This window comes from Schistocerca gregaria, chromosome X (genome assembly GCF_023897955.1).
Source record: "Schistocerca gregaria isolate iqSchGreg1 chromosome X, iqSchGreg1.2, whole genome shotgun sequence".
In the NCBI taxonomy this organism is placed as follows: Eukaryota; Metazoa; Arthropoda; class Insecta; order Orthoptera; family Acrididae; genus Schistocerca; species Schistocerca gregaria.
Window position 1 is genome coordinate 125,759,807 of NC_064931.1, and position 12,891 is coordinate 125,772,697.

At 40.3% G+C, this 12,891-nt stretch overlaps 1 protein-coding gene across 1 annotated transcript in view; it reads right to left on the bottom strand.

The window, feature by feature from the left end:
• LOC126297840 (cuticlin-5) overlaps window positions 1–12,891 on the bottom strand; it is a 260,742-nt gene that overhangs the window by 10,320 nt on the left and 237,531 nt on the right. The window contains exons 8-10 of the mRNA XM_049989092.1: window positions 12,455–12,609; window positions 11,466–11,544; window positions 8,028–8,190 (exon numbers count right to left, since the gene is read on the bottom strand). Coding sequence (XP_049845049.1) covers window positions 8,028–8,190; window positions 11,466–11,544; window positions 12,455–12,609 — 397 coding nt within the window. The remainder of the gene's footprint in view (window positions 1–8,027; window positions 8,191–11,465; window positions 11,545–12,454; window positions 12,610–12,891) is intronic.

A 12,891-nucleotide genomic window follows, 5' to 3' on the forward strand; every position in this document is an offset into this window, starting at 1 on the left:
CATGGTCTCTAGACTCCAATAAGCACCTCTGGCTTTCGAACAGTTTGACAAGGAGTTGTAACCTTGGACACACTACATTGCTTTGCTACAGCAGTATTTCATTGCCCTCAAAACCGTAGGATTTTCCAACTCCTCTAGCAGTTAAACCTGAAGCACAACAACATTTGTTCCCCTATGAACAACTGACATCCAGTCTTTTAGAGTACTTTGACACACAGGTCCATGTTGCCGCCACAAGGCACAAATTTTTCAGTTGTCACGTAGAAGCCAATCAAACATATACAGAAGAGATTGCCCGACTGCAGTGCCTCTCCAGAGATTGCCATTTCCAGTGCACTAACCACAACTGCAAACAATGGTATGCTGCATCTTGGGTCAGAGATATGATCCTTGTCCATGCACCAGATGACAGTCTTCATACACAACTACTCAAATTGGAGAATCCTCTTCTGAAAACATGGTTCCCTACCATCTGAGCATTCAAACAATCACTCTGCTATTCAAGACCTTCCAACAGTGTTCATGATGAAGCCCCAACACCCATGGAGTCAGAAATAAGATCCAGCCAGAGGCAGCCTCTTAACCCTGCTGATCACCGACATCATTGATGCTCGAAGCAACTTCCCTCTTGTAATCAATGTTTCACACACCATCCACGGCAACAATGCTGAATCCAGTGAGTTAAGTGTAATGGGTGTAGCAAGACAGGACATCAAGCTGAGGTCTGTGGGTCAGCACACAAAATGTCAGTGAACTGTTAACAGCTGGGATGAAGTCAATCACAAATCAGTGGGTGATGACACTCCCTAACCAACCACAAGTTTTGTTCAGGCTGCATTGTCTCACACCATTGGTCCCATGTACTTCTCACTTCAAGTCAATGGACATCAAGTCAGTTTTCAGATTGATACAGGATCTTCGGCTACCATCATTGATTGCACCACATACTCCACTTTTGGAACACCAACTCTCCAACCATTCAGTCATTATCTATGGAGCTACACTAATGATATCATCCACATCAAAGATCAGTTTTGAGCCAAAATATTATATCTATCATGCACCATCAAAGCCGGATTCTGGTAGAAAACAAACTGCATCATGTCACCCTTCTGGGGATGGGCTTATTCTTCACTCTGAGATTGAAGATCCATGTTGCAGAACCTGCCATCCACTCGGGGACTACAAAATCTTACATGAAATGGCTACTGAACAATTTTGCATCTGTTTTTGAGCATCACACCTCTAGAGTTATGGGTTTTGCAGCACGCATAAACCTTCTTCCCACAGCCTAACTTCACTTCTGACAGCCATCATCACTCTGGTGGCAACAGTCAATGGGTGATGCCCATAGTTCTGGTGGAAAAACCAAATGGTGCACTATGAGTTTGTGGAGGTTTTAAGTCAACAGTCAATGGCCAATATATTGTGAATGTGTATCCAATTCCTAAACTGATGTTTTGATGACCCAACTGGCAGGGACAAAATATATGCCAAAGGTGAGCTTAAAGGTGCCTACTTACAGCTCCCTTTGGACAAATCCTCCAAATGAATGTTCATTATTAACATCCCTTTTGGGCTATTCCCATACAGTCACCTTCCATTCAGAATTGCTAGTGCTCCTGCCATATTTCAAGGTACCTGGAGCAACAGGTCCAGCCACTTCCCGGTGTAGTCAACTATCTAGATGACATACTAGTCTCAGGGAAGGATGCCAAGGAGTTAGCAGACAATCTGGACGACCTCTTCACAGTGCTACAAGAGGAAAATCTCATATCTGGCAAAGACAAGTTTCTGTTCTTTGTCTCTCAAGTCATGTACCTTGGATACTTTTTCATAGCCATGGGTATTCATCCTACACCAGAATATGTTGACACCATGCAACATCTACCCCCCACTAATGAATACAGCTCAGTTTATATCTGTACTGGGACACCTGAGACTCCTGACTGACTACAGGTATTTTATCCCTCATGCAGTTGCCATCGTCGAACCACTACACTAACTACTGCAGAAAAATATCAAGTGGGAATGGATCCCAGAATGTGCCAAGGCACTCTCAATGCTAAAGCAGTCACTCCTGCATCCCACATGCTTGATGGCTTAAAATCCACAATATCCATTGATCCATTGGTACTGACAGCAGATGCCTCAGATTATGGTCTGGGGAGTGTTCTCTCTCACATCGTCAATGTGACTGAATGGCCATTTGTGTTTGTGTCCAAAACTATGTCTTCACCACAGTGCAATTACAGTCAAATAGAAAAAGAAGCCCTGGGCATCATCTTCAGTGTAAAGAAGTTCCGTGATTACATCTATGGCTGTCGATTCACTCTCCTGACTGACCACAAACTGCTTTTGTCATTATTCATTGTTATAGCCACTATTCCCACTTGCACTGCACAGTGCCTTCAGTGGTGGGTCCTCCTTCTTTCTGTCTACATATATGACATCTGGTATCAAACCTCATCACAGCATTCCAAAACAAACCTGCTATCCTGACCACCTGGGGGCAATGACAAGGAGTTTTATGACAATCCTGAGGTGTGTTTTCACTTGGACACTGTGGCAGCTGAGGCTGTCACTTGCCTCCCATTTGATGCAAAACTCATCTCTCAACACACCAGTAAGCATCCCACACTTAGGGCAGTCCTCAACATGGTCTGGAATGGATGGCCCCCAGACTGAAAAGGCATTGGCAATCCAAACATTCAAGGATTCTGGCGTCATTGACATGGCCTCTCATTGCATGGTGTCCTCCTCATACAAGGTGATGCTGGCACAACATGCACAGTTTTTCCAAAAATCTTACACGAATTGGTATTGCAGCTCCAATATGAAAGAGATTGGGGCATCATCCTGACTAAATGCCTCACACACACAATGTGTATTGGAAGGGCATGGACACAGCCATTACTGCCCTAGTCTCCTCCTGTCCTACATGCCAAAGCAAACAGGGAGGTCCCCACTGACGTTACTAACCCTGGCCTAATATCCAGGAACCTTGGTTCTGCCTACACATTGGCTTTGCTGGACCTTTTCTTGGGTCCTACTGGCTTACTGTGGTTGATGCTGGGGGCAGATTTCCCTATGTCTCAAAACTTTCAGACACATCCTCGGACCACACCGGGCATGCTCTTTCAGATATGTTTGCCATTAAAGAACTTATCAAAACAATTGTCTGGATGATGGACTTCAATTCACGTCTTCAATGTTCACACAATTTTGCAAAAACATGGCATCCAACAGATCCAAACAGCGCCCTTTCAGTCAGATTTGAATGGCAAAGTGGAAAGATCTGTCAGGACATTCAAAACACAAATGAGCAAACTCCATCAGCATAAGCCATTGGAAGATGCCATCTTGTTATTCCTGGGTTTCTATCAAGCCACTCCTCAGGACGGCTCCTCCCCAGTGGAGAAACTACATGGATGTTCTCACCAATCCCAACTCTCTCTGCTGCACCCTTGTCTACCACTGAAGCTACTCAGCACCCTCAGCACTATCACTGTGCCATTCAAGACTCTGTGTGACCCCTTAAATTCTCTCAGTGTCAATGACAATGTCTACTTGCCACCATCTCCTATCTCTTTGGATGAGCTATGGTGGATGTTAGTTTGTCTGACAGTGTCACCTGTTGCAAGCAAATCAATCAGCTCTGAAAATGCCTGGGTGCTGCTATGCCCAAGACTGGTATCACTCCGGTTTCTGTTCCAGAGCCATTGCCTCACCTGACCAGATGACAGAGGATGAGACAGCTAACTGGAACAGGGAAATCCTGACCCAGGGCCAGAACCCTGCCTCCATCACAGTGATACCAGAAGCCATGCACATGGACATGGATACTGCCCTGGCTGAAGTTCAGCAACCAGATGAAGACACTGATATGGGTTGCAGCCTCACATCTCTTCCTGGCAGGAAAGGGATTCTATACTGGATATCTTTGCAAAAGTGATCAGCAGCACTTCAGGCACCTCGGGCATGCATGCAGCCTACATGGCACCTGCACGCCTCAACGTCACAAACTCACCCTGTCACAGTAATGGACGGACACCAGGCAGCAGTATCAACCCTAGAAGAGGCCACAACTTCCACGGGACCTATTCCCATCCAGCACACCCATGACCACAAAATAGTGCCATGGGTATTCTGCCCGGCTGCTATAAAGGTCAGCACCAGAGCTGTGCAGGTCAGTTCTTCTGGCTTCGGGTGCCTCTCCTAGCCTCTGGGCAGATGCTGCTCCCCCTGTCGCCTCAGGACACTATCAAAATCCATCGTAGGGACTGATGCCACTGTATTCAGCATTCTTTGTTGTTTCCCTTGGTGCAATCAGACTGTATGCTGGATAGACTTTTCTGTTCCTATGCTGGTAATATTCAGGACAGTTTCATCGGTGTCCTCCTCATACAAGGTGATGCTGGCACAACATGCATAGTTATCCCAAAAATCTTACACAAATGGGTATTGCAGTTCCAATATTGTGCAGCACTGTAATTGTGGTTTTATTATTATTGTCAAAGCAGACATTTCTTTTCTTGGTCAATAAGCTTTTGTAAACTTTGATCACTGTTTTCCCTGTGTCAGTGTGAGCGACACATAAATGAGGAATATGCAAGCCTTCTTTGAACAATGATGAGTACCACTGCTTCCCTGGCCTGTCTGTTTGCCTGACATGTCATACGTCACGCATCTGGAATGTGGTTGGTTGGAAACTTGTTCGTTCAGGCCACAGTTGATGCTTTTTGGATGTGCCTACAAACTATGTGGCAGAGTGTTCCCCAGCAACATATCTAGACACTCTTCGATTCCATGCCATGGCATCTAGCAGCTCTGATTGGAGGACATCATGGTCCTACTGCATACTGAATTTCCACAGTCACAGTCCATGTACAGGTCTGTAATGCTAATCATTTGTATAGTGTCATATCCCTGGCCTAATTGGTGGAATAAATTTCATCCCTTAGTCTCGATGTTACTCTTTTTTCAAACAGTAGTGTATGTGATAATGGAAATGTAGGTAATCTCCAGCTGTGAAATTTGAGTCATTCTTCAGAAGCTGAGTGTATGAATATATCAATTGCACACACTTTCACAGCCATGTTTTGTGTAGCTTGATATTTTCCCCCACTTTTTCACCCTCAGATAAATTCATCTTTTCATTTTTATAGGTGCAGATACAAGGGGAAGGGGATGGGAGCCATGATTCCCTCCACAGAACAATTAACTAATTTACTTGTACAATTTATAAACATTTCAGCTAACTTATGAAGAACTTGCTAGGATGAAAACTAAGAATCTTGATGAAACTTCCTGGCAGATTAAAACTGTGTGCCGGACTGAGACTCAAACTCAGGACCTTTGCCTTTTTCGGGCAAGTGCTCCACCATCTGAGCTACCCAAGCACGACTCAGACCCCATCCTCAGAGCTTTACTTCTGCCAGTACCTCGTCTCCTGTGAGGATGGGGCGTGAGTTGTGCTTGGGTACCTCAGATGGTAGAGCACTTGCCCGTGAAAGGCATTGGTCCCGAGTTCAAGTCTCAGTCCGGCACACAGTTTCATATCAGTGCACACTCCACCGCAGAGTGAAAATCTCATTCAAGAATCTTGATAATGGCAAAGAATTCTGCTTTTTAACTGCTTTTCCATGCATATGGGCTTGTGACATGAATGACTGTAGAAAACATTCCAGCCAGCTAAAGGTGCTCATACACAGGTTGACTGTACCTGCTGTCAACAAAAAATCCAACATGTTCATGAGCCCACAGATATTGAGGAAGACAAGACAGAGAGGGAAAGATTTTTCACTATGGAGATAATAACAGAAAGACCAGTCTCTCCCAAATACAGGCAGAAACAACTGAAACAAACAGCATCTCCCCACTTACAAGTTTCCACAGCTGCAGTCTGCAGACTGCAGACCTGTATTCAGAATCATAGTGCTAAATAAAATATTAATAATGATTAGTGCACACTTTGACTGTATATAATGAATCAATTTCATGACATACATATGTCTCAATATTCATGACAAGCACTTCTCAAATGATTTATTCATCTGAATTTCAATTTCGTTGATCTTATTTTATGATGATGTACTAAGTACTGATAGCAACAAATTAATGTCTTAAAATATTTTATATTCTTTATTGTTATTGTTGTTTTAATTACAATCCTAGGCATCTGTGGAACGTTAAAATAGGATAATGGCAGGTTTCATTTGAGTGGAAGGGATTGGGAGGTGGGTGGTGGGAGGTGGGAGGTGGGGAGGGGGGGGGGGGAGGGGGGTTCAAGGGGGAGATAAATTGTGGACATGTGTAATCTACAGTGAAATTAGGCATCTGAACAACAGGATAACACTCTAGAGGGGTTTAGGCATTACTCTCATCTCCCTTCCCCCAGACACAAATGCCAAAGATGAAACATATTTTGAAAATCACCCTACATCATGAACGAACTGTGATGCCACGAAAACCAAACCCTGGATCTGTAAATGCGTCTATTCTCTTTGCTGTTCCCCCATCACTATACCATCACTTTACATTATATTTACCTTTCATGATGGTTAGGGAACACACACAAAGCAATATATATAGTGAATGTGAATTACTTGCTGAACAAGGTGGCACAGTGGTTATCACACAGAACTCGCGGTTCGCATTTGTGAGGACAATGGTTCAAATCCACATCCAGCCATCTACATTTAAGTTTTCCATGATCTCCCTAAATTGCTCCAGGCAAATGCCAGCATGGTTCCTTTGAAAGGGGAACAGCTGATTTTCATCCCATGCTTGACATATTCTGTGCTTGTGCTCTTTCCCTAATGACCTCGACATCAATAGCATATTAAACCAAATACTTCTTCCTTCAGTGTGAATTAACTTTCAGAGAAAAAAAATTGAATAGCTTTCTAATTCTCAACAAAAGGCTGTAAAATCTACAGATTCAGACCATAATCATGACAATAATACTGAAAACTGAATCTGTCCACAGCCCTAAGTTTGCTTTGAATTCTAGTATGCTTTACTAGGTGCTGTCCTATTGGAGATGGTATGCCAATGTTTACCTCCATTCCTTAAAGTGACTTACCCAGCTAGTCAGACTGGACTTACAGTGTAATGTGCAACTTGGAATTTTTCACACATGAAGTAATTTCCAGAGGTAAGAGAGGCACTAAGAGACAGAAAATAAATCCTGAGACTCCTTGAGGATTGAACCCCAACCTTTGGTTCTGTGGTCTGGCGCTGGTCACCATCAAGCCACCAACAACACATCATTTTCAAAATTAATCCTAAAAATAAGTATCTAAAACTGAAAACATCTAACTCTTTGTCAATCACCAGCAATTCTCCCTGACTCTATGGACCCTCAAGTACTGAGAAATGAAATGTCATGTGGCTAGGGCCTCCTGTCAGGTAGACCTGTCACCTGGTGCAAGTCTTCTTAGGTGACGCCATTTTGGTGACTTGTGCATCGATGGGAATGATATGATGATGAAGACAACACAACATCCAGTCCCTGAGCAGCGAAAATCTCTGACAGCTGGGAATCAAACCTGGACCCCTTTGCATGGCATTCCACCATGCTGGCCACTCAGCTTTTGGGGTGGACCCTCAAGTACTGAAAGATTCAGAGCCACTGCATTCATTAATTTTAATTCCTCATTGCGCAACCCTTACAATAACTATGTGGTTTGGAAAATATCACACATGCTAGTCAACATGCATACTGCACTAATCTGAAAATTTTTAAGGGAAAGTGATTTATCATTTTCAGTGAACATTAAGTTCCTGTAAATTCTTATGAAAAGATACTTGAATGTTGTGTTAAGAATTAAAATATCAAAAAGCAATACTAAACGGCCAATGTTAAATCTGGTGAACATTATTTCTATATGTTTTAATTCATAAACACTTATGCTGTTGCAATACCAGCAAAAACTTTTTATATTAAGTTAATTTCAAAATTCTTGAATAATTGTGGCTCATTTAGTTTCATACAATAATTTCAGTAGGCTCAACATACTTACCGGACAGCGTCCATGGCACATTCTCACATCACACTCGATGTACAGTGCTGGTGACCCCGTGAAACGAAAAGTTTTCATGTATGCAAAAACTTGTGTTTCAAATACTCCAGTTTCACTCCATGCTCCTCGAAATCTGCTAATAAGTTTTTCATCCACAGGACACCTTCAATGGACAAAAATTACACTAAGAGAGTTTTTGTATATAAAGGGCAGTCAAATGTAAATGAGACAAGTGGAAAAAAAGCATGTAAACTGTTTAATATTTCAAAAGTAATTGCCATAACTGTCAATATGGTTAATCCCACTGAGAGACAAGAAAGCCAATGTCTTCATGGACAAATGCTTGCAGTTGCCTACAGAACAATGATTGTATCTAGGTGTACACCTCTTCATCCAAAGCAAATCACCTGTCACAAATGTCTTTCTTTAGAAATCATCTGGGGCAGGTCAGGACTGTAAGGGGGATGTGTTAGGGCTTCACAGTGAAACTTCTGCAGTGTGCTCGAAACAACCATAGCAACATGTGGGCTAGCCCAGTGCACCTTGTCTTAAGCCTGTTTTTATGAGTAATGGTTCAGAAATTTCTTTTCTAAACTTGGCTTTTGCTTTTGTGTTGTTGAGAGTAAGTTCTAATAGTTTAATTAATTTTGGATGAAGTCCTAGATTCCACAGAATTTTTAATACTGAAGGCCTGGGGCTTTTTCCATTCTTGCAGTATGTTGTAATTAATTTTAAACTAATAATCTGCTCTGCACAGGTTCTCCATGGTCTGCTCTCTTGTATTCCCCAACTTTTGTTCTAGTTGTTCCTTGATTCTTCCCCATAGGATCTTGGATGCGGTTGTCTGAATTGCCCTTATTCCCTTCTTGTGTAGAGGGTGGATGATGGCCATGGTCAATGCTAGCGAAGTGATCAGTTATTCAAATTTTTTGTTAGAGGCATGTGCAAGGAGTTCCTGAATGCGTCACTTGAATATTTCCACATTTAAAAAAATACCTGACCTTCTCCACATGCCTTAAAATTTTTTGTCCTTTATTTGCTTTTTCCATTTTTTTGAAAGTTGGAGTGTCTGGTTCTCTGCAGTTGAAAAGTTTACTAAATGCTTTTGCAATGATTTCACCATTTGCTCTGTAACTGTGTGCCATTCATGTATCTTCATTTTTCACTATGGTATAATCATAGGGTGCTCATACAGTTGTCATTGTTTCCCAAAGATTTTGTAGTGATTCCTGGGATTGGTTTTGTGATAATTATCTTCTACAGAGTTTATTATGTTTTTGTGGAATTCTCTCTTGATTGTTGTGAATTTTTTCCTTTTGCTTTTGGAGTTGATAACATTTTCTTCTGTTTTGTGTGTTTAAAACTTTAACCACACCTGGTGTCTTTCTTCATGGAATTTGCCAGTGTCTGGTGTACACCATGCAATTTTTCTTCATAGGTTCAAAAGAGTTAGATTCTCAACTTGTTTTTTGAGACTTGGTACCATTTCTTCTATATCATCTGTTAAATGAATGATTTGTGTTATTTGAGATATTTGTCATTATTAATTTACTGATGTGGGTCATAGTTCCTGTTTGGTTTATTCGTTTTTCCATTCTTTTTATTTAATTGAGTAAATCTGATCTTTAAGTTAACTATATAATGGTCTGAGTCTGTGTCTACATCTCTCAGTGCTTTAACATTTTAAATTTTCTTACAAAGATTTTTTTTCTATATAGACAGTGTATTTTGTTGAAGTCTCTTGCACCTATTGTACCAATAATTGAGATGGTGAACCAATTTTAATACCTCTCCAGTATTCTCCTTCAAGTGCGCAAGGATCCTTTATCAACTGATATAAACAATAGATCTTAGATACTGCGATGCAGCGTCATTTTTATTAAAACATTTTATAAATTTTATTTTTACCTTTATTAAAATCCTAGGCATCTGTGCTATGTTGAACACGAGTCTTACAGTAAAATGCATTTGGGAGGAGGGCGATAGTACATGTCTTGTGTATACAGACAGATGAAAGTGTGCTTCATTACTGAGTAACGCCAGCACATCATGTTGCCAAGCAACACAATTGTGTTTACCAGGTTCTTGCACTACAGCCAACTTTTATGGGTGGAAATGGATAATAATATGAAGAATACATCTCACAGAGTGAGCAGAAGGTTGAAGGACAGCTATATTCTTGAGTTCCAAGTGTCAAATAGATAGCAAAACAACCCTCTTACTGTGATCTCAAACACTCAAAAAATGCCGTGGAAGTGTGCCACAATGAAATTTTCAGATTGGAATGGTGCACTGTGTAGATAGGTGAGACAGGTCAAGACATGGTCTCATTCAAAGTGGTGGATCAGAAAGTTAGTTTACCATCTCAGTAATTGACAATGCATTGCATGAAGGAGCAATGGATGTTTGTGTAGAGAAGTGCCTTTCTAATAGCTGTTCAGTTGTTGCCACACAACATACATTTTGTGCACACTTCAATATTTCTATCCAAAGTCTTGTTCCTGCCTGGCAGCCAATTGTATCATTGGTTGACACATTCACAGCAACTATAAATGTGCAACGAAGAAGAACTGAGTTACCACAGCCCATGAGATCACCACAAAAATTAAAGAAATATTGAAGTGTGCACAAAATGTATTTTGTGTGGCAACAATTGAACAGCTATCAGAAGAGCACATCTCTACACAGACATCCATTCCTCCTACAGCCAAGGCATTGTCAACTGCTGAGATGGTAAACTAACTTTCTGACACACTGTTTTGGATGAGGCAATCTATGCTCTTGACCTGTCACCCCTACCTTCACAGTGCACCATTCCAGTCACATTTTTCCCAGTTATATGGTGTGCTGTTGTTTTGGAGCTCTACAATAAACTGCTGCAATACAAAAAACAAATTATATTGCTTAGTTTATGTAGAGTTTAACAGATATTCCTTAAGTTTCTGTTGCCTCCCTCCAAAAATAATCCACTAAGCATTTATTCTTGTATTACTGTTATTGTGCTTTTACCAGTGCATACTATTTTAGCAGACATGTATTAAAAATGCAGATAATTTATACAACGTACAGGACTTCATTATGGAAATAGAACTGGTAAAGAACTTCAGAAAAATGTAATTGATCTCATTTGAACCATGTAGTGTATCTATTTTGTTTTGCATTTTTAAGGTAAAGCATGTAACAGTAATAAAGAATTCCAAAAACATAATTTCAATTTTTAACACTTCCACCACATTTAAGAATAAGTACTTTCTTTGAGTGATGATGGACACTGCAACACATTTCACAGTAATTATCTGTGAAGCAAACCTGCACTGTGAGTAAACTACATTGCAAGGACATGAATAATTGTCATCCATTATATATAATTTTACATGTATTAATTGCTTCACCTACATCAAATGTAAATTAGTTTCTGCAACAGCAGTATGAACTTACCCATACTGATCAATCAGTTGTATCCGTTTAGTTCCTCCATTGTGTGCAAAACAGTCATTTACAACAATGTCAAAACCATCTGAAAACAAAAATATTTTGTATAAATATGCTGCTATCATTAGATGAATCTAATGAAAATACTGAATTCTGTGAAGAAGATGGCATCTCCATTGAGTGCAGTAATTAATGGAACAATCTTTTAAGTGAGGATCTGCTTATATGCAACAAAAGTAAAACTTACTCCCTTTCCTCCCCTCTTAAGTAATTGAATACATCTAGTAAAATAAGACAATTATTCAATATCAGGGAAGCACACAATTTGTTGCAGAAGTCAGTTACATAGGCATTACTCGGACTGCTACATCCATTAATACAGATCGCAAGTAATCCTGTACTATTATGAATATGACATGAAATATGTAAATATGATTGAGGTGAGGCTGATTTCTGCTTAATAGGAATGAATATGTGTTGACACTTTTCCTAGTGAGTTATTACTTAAGACCGTCACAATAGCCAAAATCACTATCGTAAATAAATATATTTAATACCTGTTCAGAGAGAAAATGTTTTCATTCTTCAAATTCCAAAGTTTTGTTGATATAAGTACACACAAAACAATAGATATAAGTGGAGATTATTTAAGGTAGACATGGCATTCTGCAATAATTTGCAAAAAAACCCAATGCATTTTGGTTCAGCCGCCAGAAGATAATGACAGCAATTTAGATAATGATAAGTTGTTCTTGCCAGCAGTTACCTCATAGTTTCATTGTGTGCATTACATTACTTCGCTAAAAGCTTTTAGTGTGTCTGTTGTGAGTTGTTGGTGGCTTATATAAGGTTGTTGTCCCTGAAACTGACATTTGTGCATAGACGCTCAACAAGAGCAACTTCTCTGCAGATGGCAACCAGGTGGATCACCTGTCAATAATTTCCAACATGCTGGCTAGAGTTTAACTAAAGCTAACTGTTTCATATACACTTACCATACTTCGTACGCATGTAGATAATGAGAGTAAGAGGGTCACCAACTCTAACAGGCCCTGACACACGGTTACCAGTAGTACCATAACCATAGCGTATTTCCATGTAACATTCTGGTGGTGACAGTGTGAATACCACAGGGTTTCCCGTTGCAACCCTACAATATACATGGAACTGAATAAGTTTGTTACATTCACAGACACAATTATGTTTTAGTTTCAATGTTAATGGCAAAAAATATATTTTATAATCAGTAGTTAATTTTTCATAACAAATTATCAAAAAGGAACAAAATATTTTCATTATGCACATGCTTATGCCTTATATTCTCAGTGACATGTTTGGTCTTGGATACATTATTATGATACTGCCACTTTCAAAATATTTCTTTGTCAGTCTGGGTCTCATGAGTGGTATCGTGTGTTCCTTTATTTCAAAC